The sequence below is a fragment of the Heloderma suspectum genome, chromosome 1, assembly GCF_057233095.1.
Source record: "Heloderma suspectum isolate Gila_16-S chromosome 1, 16-S_ref, whole genome shotgun sequence".
Classification (NCBI taxonomy): Eukaryota; Metazoa; Chordata; class Lepidosauria; order Squamata; family Helodermatidae; genus Heloderma; species Heloderma suspectum.
The window spans coordinates 79,443,066-79,461,156 of NC_139458.1; the positions used below are offsets into that span (position 1 = coordinate 79,443,066).

Genomic DNA, 18,091 nt, shown 5'->3' on the forward strand with positions numbered 1-18,091 from the left:
TCCCCACCCCAACACACATCTGTCTTTCTGGTCTGTCTCCTTAGGGTTTCAAGTCTGAGATCTTGAGAGGGTCTCTGTCCCTATAATGGTTGCAAAGATGGGGTAGTTCAATTTACTCTGTGTCCCAACATCATGATTTGACATGCCTACCCATGACTACAGATCAGATCAGCTAATTAGTGACAACCATTACTAATGCACCCCAAATCCCTTAGTTTATTACAATGTTGTTTAGGTGAATATCAACCACCACAGAAATATCTGGAAAGAACTGGGTCTTAAACTAAGAGATGGAATCTAGATATAGTTATAAAAAAGTACCATGGGGAATCATTTAATAGAAGTGATTAAGCCAGAATATTAAAAACTATCAAAGAACATCACCTTTCTAGAATGCCAAAGAATCTATGGAAGCTGACATACTAGAAGATGGTGTTGGCTTACATAGGCATTTTCCAGATTGCTTCTCACCACATGATCATCAACAGTCTTTGAGTGCACCATTGCATTATTATGTGAATTAGCAGCATACAGATATATTCAGCAGCAATTTCTTCAACTGAGATTACTTTTTTTGTAGCAACCACAACAGAATCATTGAACTAGTTTGCTGAATAATCATGTTCAGGAGAAATCACATAGAAGAAAGTAGCTTGTTACATACCTGTGTGAGCTAGCATGGGTTTCTGGGGAATGCTGGGAGTTATAGGGGCTTTTTCTGTCTAAACATGCATGTAATTGTGCCCTTAGTCATTTAGGGTGCAATCCTATGGCCGCTAGTCTGCGGCTAGATGGCCATAGGATAGGTCAGTTCCCTGAGAACTGACCTCCACCTCCTCCCGTGCTGCCTCACAGGCAGCGCAGATCGGCCCCGCACTCTGCGCTCGTAAGAGGAGCACGGAGTGGCGAAAACAGGGCATTCCTGGGGGTGGGCCAGGGCAGGCGAAAGTGCCCTTCTGACGCTTCCTATGCGTTGTCCATCTCCCCTCCCCCCGCGCTCCAACTTCCTGCTGCTAGACAGCCGAAATCGGCTGTCTAGCCATGAATGCAGGGCGGCTGAAGTGCAGAGGGGACGATCCCCTCTGCGCTGCTCCTGCCCTGCATTGGATAGGCAGTCGCCTCCAAGTTTGGAGGCGGCCGCCTATCCTAATAGATTGTGCCCTTAGTAGAAAAGGCTCAGGCCCAAATTAGACATGATAGGGACAGATCAGTGTGCTGAAGCATAGATTTATCCCCTTCATACAGATTACCTTCCTGCAATCTGTTCCCCAGAAAGCCTTTTTTCCTCAGAAGAGTTCTAATTCCAGAAATGTGCTTGGCTGGGCAAAAAGCACTTAGAGAAAAGGACTGTTGGGAGGTAAGCAGCAGGCAGCGGGAAGGTTTTGTACTCACCCATACAGCCCTTTGCTCTTTAAAAAAGTAATCTCCCCTCTTTCTATATGATCAGGGCTTTTAAAAGCATGTGTTTAAAAGCATGTATTTTGCCAGGACATCTAGTTTGGACCTGTATTTCAGAGAACTTCCATGACAGTCTTTTTGGTTCTTCTGTGATATTTTGAAGTCTTATGAGACTCCCATTATTAAGCTGCTTAACAAACACATTATCCCAATCATATCATAAACAACTGACAGTTTCACTCCAAATTATTTACCACTTCCCCTCTTAATCATTCAAATGTTAGACACACAACCTGGAAAAGCTTTGATACTACCTGACAAACATCTCTTTGCTTTACTTATCCTTTATTTCCTCTTACACTGCCAGATATCTTTTGGCCAGCTCCCTATTTTACGTTTCCTATCTCCATAAATATATTCTTACCACTTTTTGTTATCTGTAGATATGTCTCTGTTATTATGTACAAATGTTCATTGATCCTTTTGGTCTTAATTTCTCATTGTAGGCAAGGAGGAAAATAAAGCTGACCCAATGCTTGAACAAACTGTCTACTTTTGGAAATGATTCCTCTGTTGATTTATTCATAGGTTTTTTCCTTGTTTTTATTGCAAGAAAAATTCAATAGAATTACTAATAGGAAAAAACCCCAAATGAAACATATTGGGCAGTATCCAACACTGTCGCTCTGTTTACGTTATTGAAGTACTGCTAGCGTAAGTGACCTCTAGCAGTACGCCAATAGCATAAACTTGTGAGACGGATTTTTGCTCATGCTAGTTGTACATCAATAGTAAAAGTGGAGCAGCTGTGTTGGATATTGCCCATTTTCTGCTAGTTTTCTCTAACAGGGAAAGGGCAAAACCACTGACTTTTCCAACTAACTTTCACAGAATGGAAAGATGTATTCCTGTCAAATATTTATCATTAAATCTTTCATTTTACAATTTATCCTGAAAGTTAAATATAACCAGCTATGCAAAACTAATACCACTGTTGTTTTTCTTCATCATTTGTAGCTTGGGGGGGTTCTCCTGGAGCCACTGAGTTACTTGAGACTCAGATGACCTCAGTGGCATGGAGTGTCTTCTACCAACTTCCATTGGTGGCCCAGCTACACCGCTATCCGGACAGGGATAACCTGGCTCCAGTTGCCTATGTTCTGGTAACCTCCAAGTTAGATTACTGCAATGCACTCTATGTGGGGCTGCCTTTGAAGACGATTCAGAAGCTGCAACTCATACAAAATGTGGTGGCCAGATTGATAACAGGGACGAGAAGGTCCAAACATACAAGTCCAACCCTGGCCCGCCTTCACTGGCTGCCTATATACTTCCGAGCTTGATTCAAGGTGCCGCTTTTAACCTATAAAACCTTACACAGCTTGGGACTGCAATATATGATGGAGCACCTCTCCTGACATGAACCTCCCATACATTACGCTCAGCATCTAAGATCCTCCTCCAGTACCTCCTCCGAGGGAGGCTCAGAAGGTGGCAACAAGGGAGAAGGCCTTCCTGATAGTGGCCCCCCAATTATGGAATGATCTCCCCAGTGAGGCCCGCCTGGCGCCAACCATCTTATCTTTTCAGCACCTGGTTAAAACTTTTCCATTTTCTCAGGCATTTGGCAGCATATGATGAGTTTTAATCAGGTCCTGGATTTGTCTTATGGTTATGGTTGATTGCTCAAAGCTGTTTTCAGATATATGTTGTCTCTGTGTATACTGTTTGTGTATTTTTATGTAAATGGTTTTTAAAAAACGTTGTATACCATATTTTTAATGATTTTTAATCCCAGAGAGCTTCAGCTAAGGGGCGGTATAGAAATATAATAAATAAATAAATAAATAAATAAATAAATACATAAATAAATAATGATCATGTATTAAATTCTGCTAATATATACTCAATGAAGTAGACTTATTTGACTACATTTAGATGTCATAAATTGGGCCCAAGTCAGTTACACCTGTTTTACATGCAGACAGGCCACAATGCAGAAGTGTATATGCTGTGTGTGTGTGTGTGAGACAGAGAGAGAGAATGAGAGAGAGAGAGAGAGAGAGAGAGAGATCTACACACTCTCTGAATTTGTTTGTTTTGGAAAGCTTCCTTCTAAGCAACTGCCTTTATGAGCTGTTTATAAACAAAGATGGGGATTTGGGGGCAACTGGTGAAAGAAAAACTCTAAGAAAACCAATTCCAGAGGGTATGTACTATGCCCTATTCTTACCTAATTTTGTGACATCTGAAAAAACTATAAGAAAACAGAATGAATGACTGTCAGAACGATCTAAGCACTGCCTGCAAATTGATCAATAGGCAAGTGCTTTCAAGGTCTACAATATCTCGGATTTGCTAATTTTTTAGCATGGTGATGCTAACTTGCAATGCAATTCTAAACCACTGCAATTCAGAAGTATGCCCCACTGAGTTCAGTTAGGCTTATTCCTAGGTAAATAGATATAGGATTGCAACTTTAGGCTAATATTGTGCAACCTTCAGAAATTATTTACTTAGAATAATCCTGTCAGGAAACTTACAGTGATTTTCTAGACTGTGGCCATGGTACAAAAAACATTGGTACCATTTCACATGAGCAGGGCTAGCCAAGAAGTTGCTGGCAGCCACAAACCCACTAAATAGGCACTAGGGAAGTCATTATCTTGGATTGGACTCGATGGTCTTGTAGGCCCCTTCAAACCCTACTATTCTATGATACTATTCTATGATCTCCCAGCATCAGCTTTCATCACAATCTGCAATAATACTGACCTTCCTTACAAAGTTGTTATAAGGATTATTGAAGTAATGTAAGTAAAGTGCTTTGAAATCAGTGTATGTAAAGTGTGTTGAAATCTTAAACAATATTATTATATCTGGCGTTTGGCAAGGAAGTTTAAAAATAAGACTCTTAAGGTAGGGGTAGACAGCACATGGCCCACATGTGGTCCCTCCCAGCCTTGTCTGCAGCTCCTGCTCCCACCCAATGCTCCTTGTTTTAATGCAAATTCATACTCTATTGGGGCTTCCGGGAGCACAATTTTGCAATAAAAGAAGGCACGTGCTCCCCATGTGCCTTGCTCTTGGCCACTGAATTTCAGCAGAAATTTGGTGGCAGGGTGTGTGCAGCCCTCACTTGGGTTCAAGAGGTCAGAAATTGGCCCCCAGACCCTCTGAAGTCACTCACCCCTGCCTTAAGGAGTTTTTTCCCCTCCTGAACTCCACATACCAGAACTATCTAAATGTTAAATCGAGATCCGTGAGAGAAATATATCTACCTGTACCTGAAAATGAGGAAGAGGCCAAGAATCAATGTATTGCTCAATGTAGCCATTCCATCATCTTAAATATTTCTAGAGAAATAGTTTGTTTTGTTATTTTTGTTAACATTCTTACCTAGAGAGCATGCCCAGAGGTGTAACATTAAGTGATCCCATCAGCATTGCCAAGGCCATCCCTGGGGCCTCTCGTTCTATTACTTCTTTAGTAGCCTGTAATCAAAGATTAAACAGCAGACTGAGTGAAAACAACAAAAAGAAAGTAAAATAAATATAAAACTAACTAAAATGTATGAAATCTCCATTCTTTTCCTAAAAACTACCCAGCATGAGTTTTGGTAGAGAATGTTACAAACCCAGGGCATAGAGTACACTCATCCCACTAAAATTAGCTTCAGTGGGAGCCTACATCACCTCCCACCACATTTTCTATAACTTATTGCCTATTGCACAGTGTACCTGTGTTAGGTTTATGCAGAGTAGACATGCATAACCACTTGGATGCTCAACTGATTAAAATGCCATTTGGTTCACCAGTGATTAGTGACCACTGGCTATGAAAATATTAAATATGATCTGCATATGGCCTCACCCGGCCCAGTAGATTCTTCATGGAAAACCCAGTAAATTCGACACTGTATAGGGTCAATCAAAGGAAATAGCACATATGGCCTTTTAAAATAATGAGTAAGCATCTCCTCTTACACTGAAAGTGCATGTTTTCCACCCATTCTGGGTTTTATAAACCTGGTCTCTCCACCCAGAAGATATCTGGGTGCTGTGATAATATTTGCCACCTGTGTTGTAGCACAAATGACTCAACAGAGGAACTACAGCTTTTATATAGAGTCAAAGTTAGAGTGTCAGAAATAATATGAAATAAAAAGAAAGTATTGGGAACAGCCTTCAAAAAATAAAAGCCTGGTTTAAAATGAGACTGGAACTTAATAAAAGCATATTAAAACAAAGGATACCATTATAATCTCTTAAAAATGAATCCATGATCACCCATCAAACACACAACCCAGTATCAAACACAAGGTTAGCTCTAACATTATAGTCTGAAGGAAGGAGGGGAGAAAAACAACTAACAACAACTATGTAATGTTGTTTATGTACTTTGATTTTCCAAATGGAATCTTCAGCTCAAATTCAAAGAAGCAGGCAGGAAGGAGGCAGCGAGCTTGTAGAGCGAGTGGTGATGAATCAAGCTGCCTGGTCTTGGTAATCCATGGGACATCCTTCCCATGTAGTTGCTCTACCAGTGGGATGTCAGACTTACTGGCATCTTACTCACTCCCCTAACCTTGAAGATGTTCTCCTTAATCCCAGACATATAGAGACTGGTTGTGACTATGCAATGGTAAAAGTACTCTGGACATGGTCAGGCTACTACTTCATATTTCCAGGACTGAACAATGATATTGAAAATAGGTTCTGATGCTAAACTTTGGTGAGTCTTTGATTGAAATTATTCATTCTTTCAATTTGAGGGTTTGTTTTTTGAGAGGCTGCATTGTGTGTTGTTACTGTTTTTAAATAAAAAATAATGCGTCTAGAAGCAAAGAAGCATTGCTGGATTTTTTCAGAGCTCTGATGTATTTCTTGTTTTGTTTTTTTGGCAATAGGTATTTCTATAAAAACACATAACTTCATTAATGTATGCCATTGTAGTATGGCTCAATTTCTACATGAGAGGTGCTGGGACTCTATTTTGGAAGTCATGCTCATGCCCTCTCATATGTAAGCTTTTCTTTATATCCATGCATGTGTGGTTGAAGCTTCTCAATGAGGAGACCATGGCACTCTGCACATGTTTAAAGGCACTTTTCTCTTTATAATAGAGATAGGCAAGTTGTAGCCCTCCATATGTTTTGGCTTACAATTTCTGTCAGCCCTAGCAAGCATAGTCAATGGTGAGGGATGGTGGGAATTGCAGGCCAAAATGTTTGGAGGGCCACAAATTGCTCACCCTTGTTTTGTAAGTGCTGCACAAAACCTTGCATGAGGAGAGGACTCAAAAATATAGCCCTACCAACTAAAGAGACATACCAGCTGCCACTCAGAAGACACTGGGCAGCATCCAATACTGCTGCTGCTTCGCCACTGGTTCCCTTGCACTCACAGGACCCACCAAAAATGCAACAGGAACTAGCGCTTCCTAAGGAAACCCTGGAAACGTTCATCCCCAGAATCGGAAAGGGTAGCAAAGCTCGCCTCTGCGAGCTCCGTTGACCTGCGTTGTGCCAGAAATCAGTGTTTCTGCTTGTTTCTGATTGCTTCGAGAACCGCTGGGCTCCTATTGCGTTACCTGTAGGTTCTGCTAGTGCACAGGCAATATTGGATATTGTCCACTGTGTTAAGGGCTACTTGTCTATGAAAAGGAAATATAGGAAAAATGCCTGGTTTTTTTTAGAACAAGCATTCTATGGACAGTAAATAGATCATTAACTATAGTTATGAGCTTGATATGGTGAGTCAGGGACGGACAGGTAATTATAGCTCTTAGGCTCCAGCCCCTGCTCTCCAGGAGATTCCATCCTATATCTCTTTAGGATAATCTACTAAACCATTCTGGATAATCTTGCATATCTAATTTTTATGTTCACAGTAAGCAAATAGTTTACCACCACCCCCTTTTTAAAGAAAATACCTGAAGTTCAAATGGTAAAATGGATTAAAACCAGTTATTTAAAACAGTGTATGGAGCTTCAACTGAAGCTTGTGGGTGTGGAGAATGAAGGGCAGGAAAAGATTGCTTTGAAATTCAAGCTGTTTTTAAAATGGCAGTTAATCCTCTGCTTTCTAGTTCTGTAAATTAACTAACAAAAGATGGGGCAGATTTAATTACCTATTATCTCTCCCTTTCCTGCTCTTACCACTAATTTGGATTTGCTTATTTGTAATGGTTGCAAACATATGGACGCAAGTACCCAGATTACAATCCTCACAAACCGAGAGGGGAGAAAGAGCAAAGCTCATAAGAGAAGCAAGCTCAAAAGGTAGCCAGCCAGCTAGCTTTTAGCTCAAGGCTAACTATATTTACTCAGAAGTAAATCCCACTGATTTAAGCAAGTAATTATGCTTAAGACTGAGTATAACTTTAAAAAAGAAAATATAACAAACATAAAAGACAATGTCCCTTTTCCCTATTCCCTGCTACAACGTCTCTTGCTCACTTTCCCTTATTATCCAACAAAGAGTTCTTACTTATCCCAAATTCTGGAACTTTTGATATTTTAGCTATCATCACATGTTGTAAGCACAAATAAGGGCCCAACTAGATGTGATGCTGGTGATCTGTGAACAGGATCTTCCGCATTCTTTTTCAAAATCAAAGTGGCTGGGGGTGAGGAGTAGTTCAGACTGGAGGGTTGTAGCAATAGGGGAGTGGGATAGTCCAATCTGTACTCCCCCCTCCCAACATTTCCAATGCAAAGGTAACATACAGGTACCATTATTAGTACCTGTAAACTTCCTCTGCAGGGCAAATAGCTACCCTGCAAAGAGATTTAAACTGGGAAAATGTTGCAGAGGGAAGGATTCATTCCTTAGTGCTAGGGCACCCATTTAATTTAAAGGAAAAAAAAACAATCTGTGGTAGATCCTGTTCACGGATGTCCTCTGTCATATCTAGTTTAACTCTTACTGGCTTTGCAGCAAATAATCAGCCTCCCATGAAAGTTTGGGATTCCCTCCGTCCCAGATTTTATAAGTCACTTTCAGGAAAAAGGGTTTTGGACAAGGGAAGTGCTTCCTTGGTTTAGCCCTCCACCCACTTACTGCATTAGTAAAGAAAGAAGGAGAAAATATAAGACATGGTTCCGGAGAATCTTGACTTATTATAAGTGTCTGATGCCTGATTGCCCCTGCTTGGCTCCTTCTGCAAGCAGGAGTGGAACAGTAACCAGGAACAAACCAGCCACAGAAAGCTTAAGCTATGTCTGACCTCAGACCCTAGCTTGTTCCTCTTCTGACAAACTAATATCTAGAAGCCAACCACAAACCCTGGCTTGTTAGAGAAGAGGCAAGCCTAAGTCTGGGTCCAGATGTAACACTAAGGTTTTTATGGCTGAAAGGTTCCTGGTTATTGTAGCTGCTCCTGCTTGCAGGAGGGGCAAAGCATGAGCGATCGGGAAACATGCACCAGCACACTTGCTCATTACCGTTGAGCAAAATTTCCAGCAATTCTGGGTTGCTGTTTTGTGTGAATGCAGCCAGTGTAGTTTTCCCTCTTTCAGAGAGTGCGGAGATGCAGAGAAAACTGGCCAATAGTGAAAGCGTGCAATTTCCATTAACACTGAGACTTATGGGAAGAAATTTTAGAGGGCGAAGAATTCAATATTTCCATTATAAAAACACATTTACCACCAGCTTCTTTGCTTGGGTCTCAGTAAGAGGTTACACATGTGGACACCAATTATAATCTTCACATCACTATAAGGTGACATATATCAAGATTTCAGTAGTTTATATAAAATTTTGGTTGATAAACCTCAGCACGTCAGCTTTAATGTATACATATACAGAGCAAAAAATCTGAAATAAAAAAATCTAGCAGTATGCCTGTGAACACCACTTCCTGGAGAACATGACTGGGACAGTGCTATTGAGCTCATATCCTGCTTGTGAGCTTCTCATAGGCATCTTGTTTGCCACCATGGGAACAGAATGCTGGACTAGGCCTTTGGTCTGATTCAGCAAGACTCCTCTTATGTTCTTAGTTGCCTTTTAAAAATTGGGACTAGTGGGGTTTTCTTTGGGGCAATGGCTTGAAAAATGGGCTTATTCTGGGGAAATTGGGACTGCTAGAGGGTAAGATATCTTTCTACAGCATATAATACCACTGATCATGCTGTATGGATGATACACGAGTCCTATTGTGACCTGAGGAACTAATCTTCAGTTGTTCCTAAAAAGACAGGAACAGGGAGCCGTCAACTACTAAGCAAATATTCCCTATGGTGCTCCTCAAGGTCTCATTCTGTCCCCTCTCCTGCCAGTATATATGAAGCCACTAGCTTAGATGATATGAAGTCATATAGTTTGGTGTATCAGTATGCTGATGACACTTGGAATTTACTCTAATTCTTATCAGTCCAGCAATTTTAGTGATTGTTCAATGCCGTATTGTGCTTGAGGACATGATATTAGTAAACGGTCAAACACAATGGGGACAAGTATGACATGTTTGGCAAGTCACTTTAACTGGAAAGAATCAGATTAACAGGAACTTGCATGGTTAAAGGGTTTCAGTTTTCCCATATCACATGGGTGCCTCCTGGACCCAACAAAGTATCCTGAAGCCCAGGTTTTAACAGCAGAAGCATTCACTAACATTACCTAGTGAGAAAGCTGTAACCCTTTCAGTCAGAATCATAATTGTTGACCATTACTCAGGCCTTTGTATATGCAAGGGTAGACTATTATAATATACTCAGTGTAGAGATAATCCTTCAGAGCTTCATCAATGAAGATATGAAATAGAATGCACGGTTCTGCCTTCAGATAGGGGTATCATTTGAAGTAGATTACAGTAGTGATCCAGCATCTGCAGTGGAGTCCCCAATATTATGAACTATCTATTCATCAATATGAACTATCTATTCATTACCATCCTATAATGCTGTAAACTGCCTGGGCCCTCCTATATAACTGCAATCTGCTTCACCCCAATGAACTATTGTAATTTCTAAGATCCACTAGGAATGCCCTCTTAAATTTGCCATAGCTATGCCAGATTACGCTGCGAAAAGACTACTCAGAGGCATTTTGGGTACTTCTTGAGTGTGGAAGTCTCAGTGACTACACCTCAACTGCAGAACTCCCATCCTGTAGAGATGGTCAAGGATAAGGTGGTATTTGGGTGGAGTTTTAGTATTTTATAGATGTATTTATTTTATGTAGGGCTGCTCCAAACTCTGTTTTCATTATCATCAAAAGGCACTTTCATTTTTAAAGTGTTAGACAAAATATGAAATTATCTATCAATTTGTCTAAGCCCTAAACTCAAAACATTGTTCACAGAGAGCTACATGAAGAACCCCAAAGGGCTGTTTTCAACATATGGTTATCCTCCCCGATCCCTTGGGGCTCGTGACAAATTGAATAGTGTCTAAACTTTTTCTGAATTTTCTCCCATAACCGTAGCATTAAAACTGCCAGTTACCTGCCACACCCTCACCATCGGCTGAGCTGCTGTGATGTCAAGGGATGCTATCAAACACTTTTCTATAAATTTTAAATTTAAAAACACTGCTATTAGTCCTATCAATTCCTGTTTTTGGAAATTTTCTTTCAGGTGTTATACAGTCTTCACAAACAAAACTAAGTAATGATGAATAAATAATGAATTTTCTATGTTCAATGTACATAGTGACAAATTCCAGGGGGGCAGCTGTGTTAATCTGTTACATATCAAAGAAGAGTCTTAGGGCACCTTAAGGATGAAGACATTTATTATGGCATAAGCTTTTTTAATATATTTTTATTTATTTAATCTTTATAAACACTACCAAAATTACCAACAACCTACTCAATACTTCAATTATCATCCATACAATATTTTAGTTAGGACACCATAATAACAGAAAGAGAAGAAAGGAAAAAATAAAGGAGAGGAAGCGGGAAGTCAAGAGAAAAGAAACAAGTTCTTTCCCCTTCCCTTCCTCTCTCCCCCTCTCCACCCCTTAAGAATTAAATTTAAACTCCAACATCTCCCAACCTCCAATGGTATTCTATTTTAAAAAAACTGTATCTATTATACAATCTTACAATTTAGTAAAACAATCTTTTATATCAACGCAACAGTTCTACACTTCATTCTCAAAAGCCTGAATATTAGTAGTAGTAGTAGTAGTAGTAATAATAATCAAAAAGAGAGAATATAGTATTGTATAATAATAAAACTTAAGATGAATCTTCAACAGTTAATAATATTTTTATACTAGATATTTTGTCTATTTTAAAATATAAAATAGAAGAAACAAAGTGCAAGAGAAAAAAAATAATAAAAAGAGAATACATAAAGGTAAAGAAATATGTATAAAATAATTTCTTCTGAGTTAGCCTAAATCATAAAAGCTACACACAAGCAGTTAACAGTACTTGTTTAGAAATTCCATTTCATGGAATTGTGACAGAGTTCTTATATATTTTAACATTCAACCAACCCTCCGCCATTTCATGATTAAACTTCTTCATCTGGTCGTCAAGACACAATACAAAGTGTAGCAGGATATTTTAAGTAATATTGTAAGTTCATTTGTTTTGCCAGATTCTTTGCTTTGATAAATTGCCTTCTTTTATTTGCCACTTCTTTGATGTAATCTGTGAACCGCATAATTTTATCCTGTTTCCAGGAAAGACTTCCAGCTTGTTTTGCCAAATTCAAGATATAAGACTTTGTGGAGACTTTTGCAAACTGAACTATAATTGTATAATCATTCCCTTTAGGTTTGGCACACGAAATGCCTGCTCAATATCAAGAGAATAATCAGAGGATATAGAAAGTATCTCACTTATGGCATAAGCTTTTGTGAGCCACAAAATCTTGTACCACAATACATTTGTTAAGTTCAAGGTGCCACAGGCCCCTCCGTTGTTTAAGTATGTCCTGGGTAGCAGATAGAAAAACGACAGTGGAAATGGCATAATCATTTAAAAGACAACTGATGCTTTAATAACACTTAACACCAGTGGTGTAGTGGAGGCAGGGCTCGCAGGGACACAGCCCCGGTACTTTTTCATTAGCAGGGACTCTGATGTCATCTGCCACCCCCTCAGAATTCCCTGTTCCCTCTGAGCTTAGCTGCGATCCTCACTGTAGCTGTGGGGGGAATTAATTTCCCAGGCAACCATACATTGTTCCATGTTAGAATGCAAAGTATTTGGGATGACTTGGTCTGGAATGGGCAATTAAGACCTATTCGCTTTACCAAAGATGTGCTCCTGATGGAGATGAAAACTCCTAGAACTGGTTTGTTGATATGGATCGACACAGCTGCCTGAAATTTTTGGACTGCCCTTGGAGACTTTCACACTGTGAGTTCCTGCATTTACAAATGTACCACTACACCACTGTGTGTGTGTGTATATCTGCCCATGCATGTGCGCGCACATGTATGTAGTTCAATCCAGCTGGGTGTGTGGACATTTCTGTTGGAGGGGGAGGGGGAAGATATAATGAAGGAGCTTAGGGAAGGCTAATGGGTAACGTTGGGGCACTATGAGAAGGAATCTGTCCATGAGGGCTGAGTTGAGAGGGTGAAGCTTCCATATAGTATCATATTTTGAAAACCTAAAATGTTTGTGTTTTAGTGAGTGAGTGAGTGAAAAAGATTTTAACACCCCTGCATTTTTTCGCAGACATCCAATTGAAATAACACTGCCTTACTCTCAGCTGCACTCTTTTTGGATCCCAGTTGAAGGTTGTATATCTAACAAGGTTGTATAATCTTAGAAGGGGGCATAGCTGTGACTGCCACAAAGAGACCCTGCACTTCTGAATTTGCCACTACACTACTGCTTAACATATATATGGTGCTTTCAAGTGTTCAAAGCACTTCACAGGCATTATCTAGTTGAAATCCTTACAACAAGCCATTGTTGTTTCAGGTAGGTATTGCAGATAGGGGTAGAGGAGCTGAGGCTGGGACAGAGGAGCTGAGGCTGGGACAGAGGAGCTTGCCTAAGGTGACCTAATGAGTTTATGGCAGAGGTGAGATTCAAATAACAGACTTTCCTGATCTATAGTCTCTAGACTACACCAGCTTGCTTGCTTGCTTGCTTGCCCGCCTTCCCTCCCTCCCTCCCTTTCCTTATTACATTTATATCCTGCCTTTTTTCCTCTTACAAGGAACCCAAGGCAGCTTACATGGTCCTCCTCCTCTCCATTTTATCCTCACAACAACCCTGTGAGGTAGGTTAGGCTGAGACTCAGTGACTGGCCTAAAGTCACCCAGTGAGTTCCATGGCTGAGTGGGGACTAGAACCCTGATCTCCCAAGTCCCAGTCCAACACTCTAACCACTACATTACACTGGCTCTCACATTGATCCTTGGAGTTGTAGTCCAAAAACTTCTGGAGGGCCAGAGAATCCCCAGCTGTGCTACAAAATAACTGTCCTCAGCCGTTTTAAATATTGTAGTGTAGAGGACAACACTTTTGAGTGTCTCAATCCCCAACTGTCTCATCAAAATTTATGAGTAGCTTGTGGTTACCATGATTATAACTTTTCTTTTATACTACGACTTTGTAGAGAACATATGGGGTCAGAACAACATCTGCCCAAGCTCAGGATTGCTATTCACATTTTCTGTCCATGTTCATTATTATTGCAAAAAATTGACATGGGAGCATGGAAGTAAAAAATAGCCTCTCATTTCCCACATAGAAGGAATGAATTCAAAATGGGAAGAATTCCCACCCTGCACACGTTGCTTCCATACTAGCTGTCTTTCTGAAATAGATGTATTTGTTTATGCAGTTCTATACAGAGAATCTAGATAATACTCTTGCCAAACCACTGCAAAAAACACCAGGAAGGAAAAGATCCCAAAGCGCAACTGTGCATTTGTTGTTGTTGTTCAGTCGTTAAGTCGTGTCCGACTCTTAGTGACCCCGTGGACGATAGCATGCCAGGCCTTCCTGTCCTGCGCTCTCTCCCAGAGTGTGCTCAAGTTCATATTCATTGCATTGGTGATGCTATCTAGCCACCTCATCCTCTGCCGTCCCCTTCTCCTTTTGCCTTCCATCTTTCCCAGCATCAGGGTCTTTTCCAGGGAGTTTTTTCTTCGCATTAGGTGGCCAAAATATTTGAGCTTCAGCTTCAGTATCTGTCCTTCCAATGAGCAGTCAGCAACTGAGCATGGTCCACAATAACTGTTTATCCACCATGCAAATCTCCAAAACGCTCTGCTCCATGCCCCTCAAGACAAAGCCTCCTGTTCAGGAGCAACCAATCTCTTGGCCAAGTTTGCCTCTACCTCCACAGGAATGAGCTTCTCCCTTTTTGAACAGACTAGCACCTACGGACATAGAAGCAAGCCTGACCAAGAGACCAACTGCCCCTGAAGAAGACACTTTGCCTCAAAACGTGAAGTTTTGAAGCAGAGCGGAGCACTTCAGAGATCCACACAATGAACAACCATCACAGACTATACTTAGTGGCGCCCTGGGATCCTTTCCTTTCTGGTGTTCTTTGTGCATAGCACCTTCCCTCTCAGTTTTCCAAACCACTGCAATCATTGAAAGGTGATTACCTTAAAAAAAAAAAATCCCAATAGTAAAACCTTGCTATTTTCATATACCCTTTGACTTTGGGTGAAAATAGAGTGGCACGATTTTCTTATATCAGACCATGAGGGACTGATGCCTATGACCACAGGGTACGACTTACAGAAGTGAAACCATTAACAAATCAAATTATCTAAGTGTAGCATTTCTCCCTTTCAATGACATTGCCATTCTGGATTTTGAATCAAATTTGTGGTACTATGAACAATGCATCCACATTTATATCAGTAGAGTAGAGGCTGCAAAAGAACCCATGAAGTCAGAATGCTTTCACAGCTTTTCCCATGTGAAAGAAGTGATAGATTGGGAAAAAATATTTTGCGGATATGGGCTGTTGCATAATGTAGGATTTACCACACTAGAACAAGCTGCCATTTTTAATTTAACTAGTCAGAAGTATTGTGAAACTGCCACCTTGTCTCCAACTCTGTTAAGTGCAACTAATGATTTATTGTTGAACACACAACAACCACAATGTGAACATAATCATATCACATATGAATTCAAACATTAAGCAACTATCAAATAATCAAAATAACACTCTCTTCTCAACAACAAAAAATGTATTTATTTAATACATATTCAATCACTTAATAGGGTTTGGCATTAGAAAGATCTGATACACACACCAGCCTTGTATTTAAGCATTAGCCATGTCATAGGTAACCAGGAATTGTATGCAGGCTAGTAGGCAGACTGGAAGAGGAGGGATGGAGTGCTCTGTTCCTCTTCTCTGCCAAGTATAAAAACCAAGTGTGCTGCTAAAGGAGAGAAACCCCCTCCTCTATTTACAGCACAGAAAGTCAGCTTTCCTTCCCTTTTCTGCAGCCTCTAGCAGCTTATAGAATGTTCTGCAGGCTAGAAACTTTTGGGGGCTTATTTACAAGGTATGTGCATGCACGCACGCATGCACACAAAATTAAAACAGAAACCATTAAAATGGGATGACTTTTATGACCAGTTGGTCCCTGTTGTCAGATTTTAGTTGACTCAACGTAATGTAAGTAGTAAGCAGCCTGATCCTACACATCTTTACTCAGAAATAAAAGTCCCATTTTGCATAGGATTTCAGCCATAGAGATGTACTTGTTACAGTGTACATTAGCATGTTTTCAGCTTTCGCTTATTATTTATAATGATGGTAATTACAATAAAAGTTGTATGTGTGTGAAAAGGGGATTGTTAATGTGATATTATAAATGTACTGAAAAGTTCTAAATAAATCACACACCCAGCCCAGGGTGCTGGTTGTGAGGTTCCAACAACGGTATCCATCTGTGTAGCTCCCTTTTATGACCTGAACCCCTGCTGGATTGGGGCAACACTGTTTCTAATAACTCAATACAGTCTACTATGCTTGTACACAAGACTAGAATTTTATGTCTGAAACAAGCATTCTACCAAGTCCAACCAACCTATGGACTTGGTTCATGATAACAGCAGCAAAGGCATAGGACTACTACTATGCAATATACAAAAATCACAACAAAAATAATGTTCTAAAAGTAGGTTTGTCTGTCTTCTAGATTTTAGCCATTCATATATACTGTGCTAGTGTTTTAGTACTTTTATAGATAAAACACAAGGATTTAAACTCCACATTTCTTTTCAAGAGTTACACTGAAGTTCTAACAATATAACTGACTCAGACTTTGAAAATCACCTAGGATCATAGGACCTCTAGTAAGATAATGAATCTGCAATTTAGCCTTCTAGAAATAGCAAACGCTGCTACTGTCTGGCAGTTAAGACTTCTGCAGAATAGGAAGTGAAATAAACACTAAAATTATGGTCTAACACTAAGGATAAAATTAGAGATTCATGTTCTTACAGTTAAGTCTGCCATGAAAATACATTTCCAATCTTTTATCAGGATACAAATCCTTGTTGAGTGCTCCGTCTTGGACACCAGATTATATATTTCACTGCACATTTCATTGCCATGTGTTTTTCATTGTTTTTTTTTCTTTCAAAACAGAAAAATGCATGCAAGTATTCCTTACTATTTGAGAGGCTCTCTAGACAAACAATTTATCACATGGAAAAACTGTTCCTGGACTGTACTGCTGTACTTATAGAATGATAGAATGATTAAAGTCTTCCCCCACCCCCACTCAAAGTCCTACTCCTAGAAAAGTAGCATGTCAGGGAGGAAGGTCTCCCTGATATTTAGTTTTTTATATGAAAAAGGTTTGTTTGTTTGAATATGAAGGAACATCAGTCATACAGTCTACCCCCTCTACTCTGAAGTGGTGTGATCCAGGAAAAGTTTTGCTGTGCAATGAACTGTTTGTCTAGATAGCCTAAGAGGAATGTGGGTCAAACACTTTATAATAAAAATTATTTTTTCTCCACTGAATATGATAGTCTGGTTATATTATTCCACGTATATCTATAAGCTAACAGGCATGTAATAACTATATTTGACAACAACCAACTGTTACGATTTTGGGGGCATTGAAGAAAAATGTTTTTACACTACTGGGAAAAGCAATTAAGAGAGCACTCCTATGGCTGCTAGACACTGTCTAGAGGGCCATAGGATATGCTCATTTCCGGGAACCGACCTCGGAGCCTGGAAAACTGACTGGCCCCCTCGTTCGCACTGCCTTGGAGGCAGTGTAGAGAAGCCCCATCCTACATATGCTCTATTTTGAAGTCATGCTTCATTTATTTTTTTAAATAAAAATGAAAAATGGATCCAAAGATTCTCCCCTTACTAATTCTTGTTAGTACAAGCTGAAAATTGAATCTACTCTCAAACAATTTCTGGTGTACCTTTTGTTTGAAGTGTATTAATCATCTATAGATAGTTAACTGGCAACTAAAAGCTTCCTAAAAATGGAACCTATAGCATGTTAACATCAAAGTAAAATTAATAACACACACACATCTCTTCACAGGGGAGATGTACAAACTTCCTTTTTAAACATTAGAGAAGGGCAAGATGCAAGTCATTCATACTTCCTGTTTCAGCGCTTGTTAGTATATTCAGTCACTTGCTGAAAAAACAGGATTTGGAAATCTTTGAGCTGTTTGTTCAAGAATAATTATACTATGGAAATGGATGGCACAATACAAATAAAAATAAGGAAATTCCAAGAAGTTTAATTTCT

The 18,091-nt window shown here is 39.8% G+C and overlaps 1 protein-coding gene and 1 long non-coding RNA gene across 26 annotated transcripts in view; one reads left to right on the plus strand and one right to left on the minus strand.

The window, feature by feature from the left end:
- LOC146357493 (uncharacterized) overlaps positions 1 to 17,149 on the plus strand; it is a 39,015-nt gene extending 21,866 nt beyond the window's left edge. For all 4 annotated transcript variants that reach the window (XR_014790036.1, XR_014790037.1, XR_014790039.1 and 1 more), the window contains one exon: positions 2,416 to 17,149. This is a non-coding gene — a long non-coding RNA (uncharacterized LOC146357493). The remainder of the gene's footprint in view (positions 1 to 2,415) is intronic.
- The window catches only part of GPHN (gephyrin), a 483,693-nt gene that overhangs the window by 214,016 nt on the left and 251,586 nt on the right, over positions 1 to 18,091 (minus strand). For 19 of the 22 annotated variants that reach the window (XM_084848962.1, XM_084848936.1, XM_084848902.1 and 16 more), the window contains one exon: positions 4,798 to 4,892. The exons of the other annotated variants lie outside the window; for them this stretch is intronic. In XM_084848962.1, the coding sequence (XP_084705088.1) occupies positions 4,798 to 4,892 (95 nt within the window). The remainder of the gene's footprint in view (positions 1 to 4,797; positions 4,893 to 18,091) is intronic. 22 annotated transcript variants of the gene reach the window in all.